The following is a 15,619-nucleotide window of genomic DNA, read 5'->3' on the forward strand; positions in this document are numbered from 1 at the left end:
AGAGACCATTCACCTCAGGAGCAGTTCTAATGTTGCATTTCTGAGAAACTTATGACTTTGGTGCAGCAGTTGCCATTGTCTCAACATACGTTCTCTTTTCAGAAGATCTGATCCTATCCTTACTACAAAGCTGGTACTAGCTAGCTGAACAGGGATGTATTTTTTTCTTTTTTGACAACTTTGACAATTAAAGGGGAACTATATCCATGAATATTGCAGGTCTCTTTAAAAATATATCACATAAAACAACCCACATTTAAAAAAAATCTTTTTCATATAAAGTATTTTAAAAAAAATGTATATATATTTCTAATATTATCGCCAGTGGATAGTCCCTTATAGAAACACTAAACTCTATCCCTCTTGCACATATGTGGCACTGTGCTCACATACAAAAAAAGAACAAGCATACATGCTAGGTTACATCAGCCAATGAATAGACAGCTGTGTATTTTAGTCTCAAACTTCATCTTGTTACAAATAGAATCAGATTTTTTTCCTGTCAGTTGTTCAATGATTGAGCACACACAGAAGATCACAAAATAATGGTAACAGAAGCAAAGATACAGTATATGCCAATTTCATAACATTCTTTGATAGGTCACTCAGCAGCACACGGGGAGATTAGTCGCCCGTGATAAACCTTCTCAACCGCGTATGACTAATCTCCCTGATATGCCATCCCACCAGTGGGATGGCATGCACATTGCTTCAGTTACCCAAAGTTGCCCGAAGTTTCCTTGCGAGGCAACTTTGGGTGACTGAAGCGATGCGTATGCCATCCTACCAGCGATTTACAGTTGCCAGTGGGATGGCATGTCGTGGGAGATTAGTTGGGTGCGGTAGTGAATATTTATCGCAGGCGACTAATCTCACTGTGTGTCACTGCCCTTACATATCCCCAAATCACAATGGACTGTGTAATTGCTGTCTGATTAGGGAATGGCAGTTTGACTATTACTTTCTACTCTGGCTTCTGTCCTTTGTGGGAAAAAAAAATCAAATCTCCATAATATAGAATATTCTGAGTTCCACAATAATAAATGTAATACCAGAGTAGAATTTAAACTACTTGCTTCTTTAACTGATGTGTTTAAAGGAATTCTCTTGATAATTTACAAACTACAGCAAACAAACGACCTTTTGCAACCAAATAAAGTGCAAACATGCCAAATCTTGTGACCTGGAGAGTTCACTTACTGCAGTTTTACCACCATATGGTTTAAAAGATGTAACCACATAATTCCCCAATCATTTTTTGCTCAAGCTTTTTATACTGTAAAAAAGTGATACTTCTTTTAATCGTTGTTATGCTGCCCATAGACCCAAGGACAACTGATTTGTAAAGGTTCCCAAATAACAGATCTTTGTCACGTTTGGCCACTAAGGTGATGAGCCAAATAGGGCTGATCTAACTGCTCAGTCCTCATACCAATGATCACGTAGTTATGCAGCTATGCTGATCTGTCACTAGAGGACCATATCCACAGTCTGATGAGGCTCTCAACCAAAAGGATTTTAAACCTGCCGGACAGACATCTTGCCAATCATAATGCCAGAAGCATTAAGCCATGTCAAGCCATGTATTATGCGCAAATTTAAGCCTCTTGTTGTCATTGTCGAATTGCCTACAGGTGTCCCAAAAAATGGCAATACATTGGGCTTGGGATGAACATACCTTTTGCCAATTGTTTTTAATCACATTTTTTTTTATGTTTACACAGAAATGGATTTCTCTGTGCAAACATAGTGACCAATTTTTGTAAAAGGTACCTTGCTCTCTCTCAGACATCAGAAAATACTTCTCTTCCTGATGATTCTTTCATTGGTTTCTATGGGTATCAGATATTTGCTTTCATTTTCCGATTTGCAGTAGTGGAATCAAAACAACTTGATAACTGGTTACAATAAATAACTACTTGTGTGCACTTTAGAATACATGTTAGCAAGTCAGGCTCAATATTTGGGTCAGTAGCCTGAAAATCCACACAGATTTTTTTTCAATCCAAACCAATAATAAAACAGCTCTGCAAACGTTTTTGTTGGATATACAGACAGGCTTATAAGTATTACCATCTTGTAGACAATATATACGATTAAAAAAAAGCTGAAAACAGGAAAAAAAGAATTTATTTCTCGTTCTCAGAAAAGTTATTAAATGTACATTTTATGATGTACCTATAATTGTTTGACTATTCCAACTTTTTCCAACATTTTTTCATACTTTTTAAAATTTTTTAAATTTAGTTTACAAAATGAATTCAGCTAGCAGAATTTTTAAGCCTGCTTTAGTAACCCCCCCCCCTTACTATGAGAGGTGAATATACAGTATACATTGTAGACTCCTCTGCTTGTAAAGGGGTCGAACCTGGAAACTGCCCTACCCTTTCCCCCAAATCCATCCTAAACCCTGTGCCCGTCCCCTTTCCCACCCTATAGAAAATAAAAATTAACAAAAAGTAAAAGGTGCCCAACTACATTTCTCTAGCATTGTGTTAACTCACAAACGCGTGGTGTTAAAAGAATAAAATAAAATCACATGTAGGTAGTTCTGGTTTTGTGTGTGTGTGTATGTGTTAAACTTAAGCAAGAAATATGAAAGACAAAAAATAGAAATCAGCAACCTATTTCCATGCTAAATGGGTGTGATCTCTGCAACTTAATTTTTTTTTTCTTTTTTAGGGGGCAATTTTTTAATGTAATAAACATTAGTAAACCCAAGATTTTTTGGCTTTTGATGGTTTTTTCCTTCTTTTTTTCCATTTTTTTTTGTCAATTCTTTTTTTTTTCTTCAGAATATACAAGAACATCCAGCATCAAATGTTTATCCCAAATATAACAATCAATGATACACAAGTTATGTGAATGTTAATAAAGCTGAACACTTCCCTCTGTGTCCGTTTTTCCTCTGTGCGAGTATGTGCAGATTTTTGGTATCAAACATGGATTTCTGACACACCTTGTGGGTGCCTTTGAAAGCTGCCAGCCAGGACGATTTACCAAGGTCAAAATAATGATGAACAAGTGAAGAATATTAAGGAGGGTGGCACAGAGTGATGTCCATGGGGTCAGTTCCTTGGCAGGAGTGGTAAAATAAAGGAAAAGGCCATTTATAGGCATCAATGTCACAGCAGAATGTACCTCGGTTATGTGCAGAGTGATGTTTCAAAAATGAAACAGAGGGAAGGAAATTGTGTATTAAGAACTATGTTTAGGTACAGCATAATAATTATACAACAGGCAAAAGTTTCAGGGCTGGGTGAGTGGCCTAGTAATTTCTGGATAAGGATATATGGAAAGCATCATAAAAAAGGCATGGATTGATTTCTAATAGAAGAAATGGGGCTTTGGCCTCATTTTAGTAATTAGAAATGTGATGGGGAAAAAAGCAATGTCCAGAAAAGGGGGCAATATTTATGAAGTCAATTCAAAATAGAAATAAAAAATCTGCATTAAACCTTGTATGTTGAAGGATACTGTGGAACAGAGACTAGGACCTGGGAGGCAGAGTGCAGCTGAAGAGATGTAATGAGGTCTGCTTGATTGATGTCTTAGCAGGGAGCTCAGTAGCATCTTTATCCACAACTGGACCAGCTGCCAATAGTATTAAAGCAGGAAACCTCTAAAGTAGGCAACCTCTTCACCCCCATCACGCACGTAGTTACTGCCAGCAGATTACCTCCAAGTGGTGTTCGGTGCATCCTATCTATGTAGCAAAATCTAGGCCTTATTCCTCATAACTTCACTGTTATTACATGTGGCCACTACATGAGTGGTGCAGTAGGTAAGACTGTAAGAGGTGAAGAGGTTAAACATTCAAGAGTGACCCCAGGACATACATGGTGCAGAGTTCAAGGCTCCATCTATTAATGAACTGAGATATATGAACAGATCCAAAAAGGGAAGTTTTTCAAAAATAAGTAGAAGGCAGGTTCTTCATGAAATGCTTTAATCTAATAGGGTGCTCCTGTGTAGGCTCAGGTGGTTTGTGGAGTATCAGTATGCCAGACTGAAGTAAAAAAATACTTTTCCAAGGATGGACATACAGTATGTGATTTCTTTGTATGCAAATAAAGTTCTGCAGCTTATTTAAAGATGGCTGATTTCGTGCAAATGTGCAGCCAATTTTAAATCACCACATGGATCCTGCTCCCTACCCACATCCAATTTCCTCTTGTTTTAGTTTCTTTTCACATAATTCAAACGTCCTTATATGGTGTCAGTACTTCTGAATCATTCATTAACGCAAACTGAGCAAGGCATGGAGAAAGAAGAAGATCATGATTGACAGTGAAGGGAGTGCTGATGGGCATGTCAGATGAGGCTGCTGTTTTCTGCATTCCCACAGTGGCCATCTGGAGTGAGAGGGAAGGGATGGAATCTGGCTTTTGAGAATGATGATGATGATGTAGGAGCCTGCAACTCAGTTAGAGGTATCAGAGTGGACACTGCCAGGTCCTTCTGTTGGGGAAGTCACAGAAGAAGGGGTAGCTGCATCCTGCCACCCCCCATTAGCCTGTAAAACATAAACTTGGTGTTAGACACTTCAGAAAAATTACCAACATGATAGTAATTAACATTTTTAGATGTTAAATATGTTAAATCATGGATACGATTAGACACAAGATTTGTCACTGAATACAGACTATTGTCTGGACAGCTTTGGCACTAATACAGGTTAACAGCTTAATTTCACTGGGTGCAAAAGTGTAAGCACATTTTTAGCTAGGCCTCTTATAATTTCCATATAACATGGAGCAGCAAATGAAGGCAACAAATAACAGTGAATGCACATCCATCAAGTTCAACCTTGTGGCTAAGTGAAACCAGAGTAACATATAGCTGACCCAGAGAAGAATATTACAAAAAGAAATCTCTTCAATTTGCTTTAGCAAAGGGCAAAAAATTCTTCCTGACTAAAAAAAAGGGCACTTGGACCAGTCCTTGGATCAACTAAAATTACACTTAAAGGAACCTTGGTACAAAGAGCGCAACTGCACAGCTCTTGCTGTAAAAGACCCTTTGTGCGCCTTAAAGGAAAAGCAACACTAAAAATGTTTAACTAAAAAAATCTATTCTACCCTCCCCCAATAATTGCCCTATCCTGAAAACCATTTGTTATTTTGAATGCTTTAGTAGAAAATACCTGTTAAAATTTGGCTTCCGGTCATTTGAACAAAGGCGATACGGCGATGCAGGGAAAGTTTCAGGGGAAGCGTCCACTATGCGGCGATCGATTGATCGAGCCTAGCCTTCCTTCTGTATAGGAAGGAGTCAGGCTAGGCTTGATCAATCGATTGTCGCATAGTGGATGCTTCCCCTGAAACTTTCCCTGCATCGCCGTATCGCCTTTGTTCAAATGACCGGAAGCCAAATTTTAACAGGTATTTTCTACTAAAGCATTCAAAATAACAAATGTTTTTCAGGATAGGGCAATTATTGGGGCAGGGTAGAATAGATTTTTTAGTTAAAAATTTTTAGTGTTACTTTTCCTTTAAGCTGTATCTTCCTTCTTACAATTTCAGACAATGCAGTTCTGTACTCTGCAAGGATAAACTGTTCAATAATATAGTCTTGTTATCTATTTACACATAGGGTTATATTTATTAAAGATTGAAAACAGCATATTTTTTAGTGGCATGTTTGCCAGAGGGAAATTTTACAGATCTCTACTGGGTGATAAATATGGTCCCTAAAAGGCCTATAAAAGTAAGTTAATAAAAAGCCATGGAGAACTTGGGTAAGCTCCATTTCACCCTTATATGTCCCACAGTGATCATATAAGTCTCATAAGTGGCTGCATTTCTTCAAAACAGAGACCTTCCATAACCTTTATCAGTATTGTTGCTCTTCTTTATAGTTTCTCTATTTCAGTAATGTCCTTTATAAGTATAAGACCCCAATTTTACTGCATAAAACTAATCCATACCACCTTTTATACAGGGCAATGCCTTTGTGGCCATTCATGCTGATAACTGCTATCGCATTTATTATCCATAAGTATCCCTAGGTCCTTCTTCATCAGGGATTTGTCTTGATTTGTATACGTTGTTTGCTTAGTTTAAATAAACAAGTTAGTGACACATCTTAGATAGATTCAATTGTCCTACATTTTGTGTCCTTTTGAAAACCACATACATTGCTTTCAAAGCCCCCTCCAAATCATTAATGAACATTACATAAATTATACCCAATGTAACACTGACAAATACTCTATGAACATGATCTTTTTAGTAGTTGTCTATGAAGGAACAGTACAGAACAACTGGCCTCAAAGGTGAAGGCAGTGAAATCTAGGAAGTGCAGAAATGAAAGTGAAAGTAATTGCTGTGCCTGAGGCATAGAGGCGGGCAAGGCAATAAATGATTGACAGCGGAGATTTTCAAATGTGTTTATAACAGGTAAAGATTCTTTAATTAAAAAAAGAATTTGGATTGCATGTTTAGTTTTAAAATTTTGGATTGCATGTTTTAAAGAGCAAATGCTTAGACATTGCATTAAAGGCTGTAGCAAAATCTAAATACATCACATCCACTGTACTCCTTCCTATTTCTACATGTAAAAGGGCAAACACATTTGACATGTTCTTTCCTTCAAAATAAATGTACCTGTTAAACCTTCAATTAATGTACCCACTTCAGGGTATTTCCCTTTAAAAATACTGAAAAATGTCAGCTTTCCACCAATAGACTGGTACCACATCAGATAAAAGTGAGTATGAACAAATAACTTTTGGGCCTTGAATGATATTACTGTTCATTCAGTATGTCTGTTGCTTGCCTATATGCACTTAAAGGAAAAGTTCATTGTAAAAATTAAACTGGGTAAAATAGATAGAGTGCACAAAATAAATTTTTTTATTATAGTTAGTTGGGCAAAAATGTAATCTATAAAGGCTGGAGTGACCAGATGTGTAATAAAATGGCCAGAACTCTACTTCCTGCTTTCAGCTCTTTAAGCTGTTAGCAGTCAGTAACCAGTGACTTGAGAGGGTGGGGCACATGGGACATAACTGTTCAATTAATTTGCATTTGAATCTGACCTGCTTGCTCGCAAATTAACTGAATAGTTATGTCCCATGTGCCCCCCCCCCCCCCCCCAAAGTCACTAACTAACTAAGAGGTTAGAGAGCTGAAAGCAGGAAGCAGAGTTCTGGCTATTATGATAGGCATCTGCCCACTCCATTTTTTGCCTAATTAACTATCTTAGAAACATTTTTTATTTTGTGCAGTCTGTTTTACCCAGTTTGATTTTTACACTGAACTGTTCCTTTAAGGCAAAATGGAAGAAGAAGCCAAGACCCGTTAGAATGTGTAAATGACTTCAAGCATCACGGTTTGTTTTTGATAAATCATCACTTTTTGCTTAGTCCACATACAAATTATCCCATGAAGCCTCAAAAAGTCAATAGTGACCTGCTGTTGGTTCCTTTGCTATGCAGTACCTAGTAGCCTACAGTTTACTCTTAAGTGGGTTGTTTACCTTTGAATTAACTTTAAGTATGACGTTGAGAGTGCTATTCTAAAACAATTAGTCTTTTTATTATTTGTCCTTTTTGAATTATTTAGCTTTTATTCAGCAGTTCTCCAGTTTGGAATTTCAGCAGCTATCTGGTTGCTAGGGTCCAGATTACCCTAGCAATAAAGCAGTGGTTTAAATTAAAGACTGGAATATGAATAGAGGGTTTAAATAAAAGGAAAAGTAATGCAAAATGACAATAATAATAAAACTGTAGCCTCGCAAAGTAATTGTTTATGGGCTGCTGGGGTCAGTGGCCCTTATCAGAAAGCTGGAAGAGTCAGAAGAAGAAAGCAAATAATTTAAAAACTATAAAATATAAAAAATTAAAGACCAACTGAAAATTGGCTAAGACTTGAAGGTGAACTACCCCTTTACAGAAAGAAAGAGTTTAATTATTTGTTATTTAACTTTTGACCCTAGCTTTAAGAATGCTCGGGACCTGGGGTTTTCCGGATAAGGGATCTTTCTGTAATTTGGATCTCCATAACTTAAGTCTACTAAAAACCATTTAAATATTAAATAAACCCAACAGGCTTGTTTTGCCTCCAATAAGGATTATTTATATCTTAGTTGAGATCAATACAAGGTACTGTTTTAAAATTACAGAGAAAAAGGAAATCATTTTGAAAAATTAGAATAATTTGCTTATAATGGAGTCTATGACAGTTGACCTTTCTGTAATTTGGAACTTTCTGGATAACGGATCCCATACCCATACCTCCACTACAAAACCCAAATATAAACCTATAGGCTAGGGGATTATATAATATAAATGCAAACGCACTGAATCCAAAACTCAGTTAAAAGATTTGACCACATTCCATCACTTTATGCAGTGATATTTATGAAATCTGTACTTTCAGGCAAATTATGCCCAAGCCCTTGATGTCATGGGAATTTATGGTGCTGGACAACTGAAGGTAACAGATTTTCTGTTCACAGATGGTGCTGTCTTGTCAAGTGTGATCAGATTTGCAAATTCAAAACTTATGGAATCAGTTCAACCGTAAAATATACAGTTATATGTCACTGTGTGTCTATATTGCTGTAGAGCTCTATTTAGTAAGTTGTTCTTAAACTGGTAGGCGCATCTTGGCTATCACCCAAAATGTTCCAATCACTAATGCAAGTGATTATGTCTCCCAGAATTATTTCACTGTTCTATATTTGCAGGATATCCATTGGTAGAGTAAGAAAATATATGTTTATTTTTTTAATCATAGTGTTCTCCTATATAACACCAATGCAAGTTGCCATTTTGGCCCACTTCTTTTTTCAATAACAAAGATGAACAATGTCAGCTTGTATTTTGCCTTTGTTTAGTGCAATTTAAAAGGGGTGATCCTCTCCCTAATGCTTCACACACCTGATTCAAGGACACTGCATACATTTCTAGGTCTACTAGGTCCACCTCTGAGCAGAACCTGGCAGCCTTTCATTTACCAACCTATTATTTAGAGGCAGCCTCTCTTTGTAATAATAGTGGCCTGGTTTAGCTCCCTCCTCTCATTCGCTTGGTCTATTTCATAACAGTAATTGCCATGTCACAAGATCATCTGTTTCTTTTGCTGCGTCTTAATGCACAGAAAATGTCACTCAATATTGGGTGAGGTCATTATGAAGAAAAAGAACAAACTGTATGGGTGGCAGACTGAGTGCATGGTATCTAGATATTTGCTGCTTTTTGTGACTGTCTAATACAGTGGCAATTCACATGATAAAATCCCTGGAATTTATATTCCAAAGCCTGGAACTTCTATGGATTATATGCTGCAATTAAAATAAATCTTATGAGAGTTTTCTAAAGAGCGATTGCCATGGGATATATATTGTGCTGTTCCAGCCACCATAGGATATCCACCAAATACCAATATGCATGTAGTTTTAAAAGTCAAAAGTCAAGTTTTTAACAAAATATTTCAGACTGATAGAAATATAGCATGACAGCAGCGCTCCCTTTGACAGTCCTCCCACTTGGTAGAGCTAGAAGGTGCAGAACTAAAAGTACAGAATTTTCAGGTGCTTAAAAAATAATTATTGTTAAATGACTTAGAACAAAATGCAGCAACATTTTGGAGTGGTTAGGAAGCTGCCTTGAGGCTCATAGGTCCTAAGTTCAATTCTAGCCAGGCCACTATCTGCATGTATAGTATAGTTAGTATGTTCTCCCTGTGTTTGCGTGGGTTCCTCTGGATATTCCAATTTCCTACCTTACTCTAAAAACATACAGGAAGGATAATTAGCTTGTATTATAGTGTAAATGTGATATGCAATTTAGATTATAAATTCCACTGGTGCAGGGACTGATTTGCATGATGTATAATGTCTGTAAATTACTGCAGGATATGTTAATGATATATATTATATAATAACATACAAAGTTGTATGCCATATTAAAGTTAATGTGAGAGTGTTCCTCGCAAGAACTGTCATTGCATGTTACTATACCACCATGAGGTCTGGGGTGCGCAAAATTTTTGGATCACAGGAGCACCAAGCAGTGTGGGTAGCCAATCAACGCTCACATTAATCTCTAGCTCAACGATATGAAAAACTTGCTAAACAAAAAACATTATCACAAATATATTCTGGATGGATAAAGCAATTCCTTTGCCCTCACATATAGATTGCATGGCCAGTTCTTTCAAAATGGCCAGAATGGCATAGCATTTTGTAATTAAAGACATGGGAAAGAGCTATATTTAATGCAAACTTTGAGCCCTAGGGAGTATTTCCCAGACTATACATCAAAAACCTGTGTTTAACCTACCAGATAGGAAAACTTCAGTCGTCCATCCAAGATTACTATCCTATTTGGAAATGTACAAATGCAGATGTATGTTTTTACTAGCTGGGCTTTGTTATATGCATGCTTGGTTACATAATATGTTCAGTGAAACACTTGTATGCTTGAGTATTTGTAGAGCTGTATGATTAAGGTACAAACGGCTTTCAGAATATGCACGCGTGTCAAGTGCAAAGCCCATTTTCTACCTGTGTATCCTGGCGTAAGCCTCTCCTCTTACCCAGCTTTCCCATGTATCTCGTGTTCTGTTTATGTCACATCTCCTCCCTCCCCCTTCCTCTGTCATGGCCTTTGGATGGTGGATGGCTGATCTGAGAAATGTATTGCGATTGCTGTCCCAAATCTGCAGCCTCTCTCCCTGTGTCTGTCTTATTGATTTCACTCCATACGACGCGGCTTGTCGCTATGAATTTACATGTCATTCCCAGCCGCAAGCACTGCCAGGACCGTGTGCTCTTCTCTGTCCCCCTCCAATAAATACTAACATACACTGGTGTCCATGTATAAATCAGTGTGGAACCAGCAATGCAGTGGTGATCTAGAAGGGGGTCTAAAGCACTATGGACAATATGCACTAAATGGGCTGCCAAATGATAAGAGGAGGAAAGTGATAGGTCTTTGACAGCTATCTTCCCAAATGCTATAATCAGAAATAGATGTCATAACTCTGAACAGTCCTCTGTCAAGCAAGACAAAATAAATGATACCATAGGGTAACGAGAAAAAGCTGGTGAGGCCCTTGTGTTTTTTGTTAAAGAGACAGTGGTGGTTAGGTCACATACAAACCTTTTTTTTCCTCTAAAAACTGGAAATGCAATGATTAGGCAGTCTGGCAATGAGTGGGTTAATGCAGACAGCTCCTATGCCACTTGTGCCTCTTTAGCCATGCTGTATGTCACCTGTTTGGCTTTTTCACTCTGCTGACTGTAAGTGGCCGCAGGTGGCACAAGGAAGCTGATTGCATATGACAGGGCTGGCTACAGCTGCCTACGCTGAGCATTATTTGCGGGCAGCACGCTGGCCGCCGGCATCACCGGCACACAGAGAAATAGGTGACCGTGAAAGGGAGAGGGGTCTGCGCAATGTGGCAGTTGGGGCCCCGTGGACTTGAAATAATTGGGAAAAAGAGAATCGAAACAAGTGGATTGTGTGCTTACACTGATGCCCTGCGGACTGTACATCTGATTCGCTGTCAGAGTCTCACTGTATCCGCCTGTCTGACTGATAACATGGCGAAGGGTATCCACCTGAAAGGCAGAGCACAACAATGGATGAGAAGATGTTAGCGTGGGGAAAGGGTGGAGGCACACCAATCAGTCTCATTTACTTTAAATACATAAAAGTATCGACATAGGAAAGCATCAGAACTAAAAATGGAAGCAGCAACGACAGACATAGAAGCAGGACAGTGCCACAATGGAGAATGGACCCACAGTAACAGGTAGATGCAGAAAGTAATAGAGGAAAGAAGAAATGTGAGGAGAGGCCATATGAAGAACCGCAAGGAAAAACAGAAAGTCAAAGTGAACAGGATCTGAATACAAAGAGGGCAAAAGATAAATAAATGAAAATATGCAGTGATAAAGGAGCAAAGGAAACACCACCAAGAAAGTCTGAAATCCTGAAGCAAATTATAGTTCTTGTGAAAGAGAGATTATTTGTAGAGTAAATATATAAAATTCATAGGCAGTGCAGTAAAGCAGAGCAGCTAATCAGCCACTAACCTTCACCAACCACTGTGATCTGACTTCGGCATGAGAGGTACCATAGCTAAGTATCATGCGCCTAATGCTGCCCATACAGTACTGATTGGTACAAATAAAAGTTAGCTGCATTAGTAGGCCCTGCCCAAAGGGTGTTCCTTAGCTTTTCATTATTATGGTACCCAGATGAAAGGATAAAGAGACGAATTTACAAAACAGGTGTAATTTTACTGAGCAAACTGGACATCTGGTTTTTCTCCCTGGTGAATTGTCTCTCTGGCAGGCTCTCCCTGGCCCACTACTTGGGTGATATGCTGCCTTTCCAAAAATACATGGACATTCTCTACACTGATTCTGTAATATCCTGTTACACATTTTTAGCCAACAGAGGGAGACCCAAAGCATTCCACAATGTCACATTTTCTATGCAAAATTACTGAAGTTCACACACAAAACCCAGTGTCTTTTCAAGCATTAAGCCGTTTTTATTTATGTGAAATAAATTATTTTTTAAGGAAGAAGTAAACTTTTTTTTTGAGTTTTGAATGTTTGCTCCCCGTCACCCCATGTTATTTGAGCAAACTTATTTTCCACAACTTTATGGGCAATGGCACATGCTACGCATCCCTTACAGTTTCCCATTCACGTAAATGGGGAGTCTCATGGATATCCCATGGAAACGTTCCCAGTAAATGTGAAATACAGGTTTTGGATCCCTTATATGTAAGCCTGTTATCCTGAAAGCGCTGAATTATGGGAAGGCATTATCCCATTGAGCCCATTTTAAGCAAATAATTCTAATTTCTAAAAATGATATCCTTTGTCTATGTAATAATAAAACAGTACCTTCTAATCATAAATTCCAGATAATAATTCCTATTAATAAAATAGGTTAAACCTTCCAGATGAAGTAAACTGAACTGTAACATTAAGCGAAACAAAGAGAACATGATATCAACACCCTCTTTTAATATAAGCAATATATTGTTAATATTTTTTCATTTTAGCTACAAGTCAAGCATTTATATGACATCCTGGATGACAAAGGCCACACACACACTTGTACACACATACAACCAGGGTGAATAACCAAGTAGGATATATTTTTCCCATTTCTTGCATTCTTTCTGCAGCGCACATATACATTACCGTTATGGTAATCCTCTCCATACCCTGATGTGTTGCACTCTACAATTACTGATAACTGTAAAAAGCAAAAAACTGAAGTTGTATAAAGTTATGTAGCAGCTGCCAAAGGATACACACTCTTCACCTTCACCCATTTTGTTGGGTGCAAAAGCCCAGGAGACTGAAGCTTAGCAGAAAAAATCTGTAATTTCACATTCATGTATTTCTTCCATGATATTCAACAATGTCCACTGGCAAAGATTAAGACACACACAGTCCACAATTCAGAAAGAAATATCCTCATTCACTCACAGATATACCAACATTGTATTCCATCATTAATTCCTCCTCAGGTTGAAACACAGGACAAATTATTTAAGGCGTTCTTTTTAAGAGGGTAGCTGTAAGAACTTGCTTCAACCTTGCATAATGAGAATAAAGTTTCCACCGCTTTTCCATACCTATGGTTACAACTAAGATTGAGACGTTTTCCATACACTATGAAATGAGGCCAAATAATCTGGTCACCATGGGCGTGTTACATCTGAAGGTCCCTACCTGTGACTGTACGTTGGCTCCAACCTGGGCACCTTGATAAGAATCCCCATTGAGAGACTGCACGCTCATGAACAAATCTCCAGAGTTTGACATGTTAAAAGAACTGGAAGAACCTGGAAAGGAAAGAGTGAGGCACCTGAATCAAAGAAAGAAGGAAGCTCAAACCCTGGAGAGGAGGCCTGGCATGCACAGTTTAGGATGACAGGAGAAAGTACTAGCAGAGGCCGAGATGTTAGTATTGGAGGTAAAAGGTAAATTCGGGTGAGCAGGGATTCTACTGGTTATGGAAAGGGAAAAGTAATGGATGAAATATATGAGAGACTGTTTTTAGTATTAGGAGGAGCAGTTGCTTATTCTGAGCTTTTATGTAAGGATGGATTTGTTCACTGAATTTGCATCACAAAAGAGGACCTCAGACCTGGTACTGTGGGCACCAGAGTTGGAAATGCCAACAAGAATAACTGTGTGAACAGTATAACGCCAAAAAAAATACACTATGGATATAAATATCTAATGGTTTAACTCTCTTTACACTGAATACAAACCATTCCAAATCTAGTACCTGTAATACCTGCCAAACAACAAAATTACATAAAAGAAATACCCATATCCTGCAGAGCTGGTAACATTTTGTAACTGCAAAAAAAGCCATCATTAAGCTTTATCTCGGCCATGGAACATTTAGATTTAAATGATATCACAGCATGCATCTAAATGAAAAGTCTGAGGGTAATTGAGAGAAATACGAGTAATAGGAATCTGCAGAAATACAGTCTCCCTTCACTGGACGATTTGAGAAAAAAAAATCCATTTAAACAGGAACTGACAGGTGAGGATGGAGCAAAATCAGAAACCATATTTGAACACAAGTATTGCACACTGCTGATATTCAGGATCAGCATCCATAATGGCTGCACAAGATATTTTAAAATGCAGAATCCCCCATTTAAACCAAGGACTCCTAAAGATTACATGGGCACATATGCCAAGGGGTTTGTCACAGCACAAAACCTAATTTATTTCTTGCGATAATGACATTGTGGTACAACTGCAAAAAGCCTAAGCCTAAGACTTACCCCAAAACAGACCCAATGTTGTACAATATACACAAGGAGAAACAGTGAGATTTAATTACACATTCAGCAGATGACTTGGAATCAAAGCACAAATTTAAAATTCTAGTAATGATCCTAGCTAATTCCAAAAACTCCTCCAGATCTCTAGCCATATTACAGTGGGATAATATTTTTAAATTCCCTACACTTGGGCCTAGTTACTAATTCTCAAATTGGCAAGAAGTGCCTACATTTATATGAAAATGCTGCTGCAATCAAGATAACGTAGGCACATAGTTTTTTCCATATTTTTTTCAAATGTGACCATTTCTTTCTTGTATGTCTCCCATTTACTAATGCATTTTTTAGGATTAGACATGTAGACAGGACAAAAGAAACCATTAAATCCAGTGGGACAACTGTCACCATTCTGAATTCTATTCAAACGTGATTTGAAAATTTGCAAAAAGTTTTTCATGCCCTGATTTTTATTTCATAATATATGTCTACTGAAATGGAAGCAAGACTAAGAAAATACCTTTTTTCAGTTGAACTCTGTATAAAAAGCAATAATTTAAGATGGAGACATCACAAGAAACACACTGAAACCAATGTGTACTGTTAGTAAATAGGCCCCTTGTGCAGAATTGGCTGCAAAACTTCACCAGAACGGATGTTGCAAGCCTTCTCGTATAATCAGCGCCTTAACATCTGATATGATTTCTGTACATAGAATAACAGACACCATGCTAAAGAGAGATACAATCAATGCAATGCATTAGGTAGTTCAGTTATCTTCCTCTTTTCAATTTATTTGTGCAATTTAAAATACACACTAGCATGGAAAA

At 37.8% G+C, this 15,619-nt stretch overlaps 1 protein-coding gene across 6 annotated transcripts in view; it reads right to left on the reverse strand.

Moving 5' to 3' along the window:
* Nucleotides 1-2,112: 2,112 nt before the first annotated feature.
* pbx1 (pre-B-cell leukemia homeobox 1) overlaps nt 2,113-15,619 on the reverse strand; it is an 89,070-nt gene continuing 75,563 nt past the window's right edge. For 3 of the 6 annotated variants that reach the window (XM_012960684.3, XM_012960683.3, XM_012960682.3), the window contains 3 exons: nt 13,717-13,829; nt 11,485-11,574; nt 2,113-4,516 (listed from right to left, as the gene is read on the reverse strand). In XM_012960684.3, coding sequence (XP_012816138.1) covers nt 4,424-4,516; nt 11,485-11,574; nt 13,717-13,829 — 296 coding nt within the window. In that variant the 3' untranslated portion in view covers nt 2,113-4,423. 6 annotated transcript variants of the gene reach the window in all.

This window comes from Xenopus tropicalis, chromosome 4 (assembly GCF_000004195.4).
Source record: "Xenopus tropicalis strain Nigerian chromosome 4, UCB_Xtro_10.0, whole genome shotgun sequence".
In the NCBI taxonomy this organism is placed as follows: domain Eukaryota; kingdom Metazoa; phylum Chordata; class Amphibia; order Anura; family Pipidae; genus Xenopus; species Xenopus tropicalis.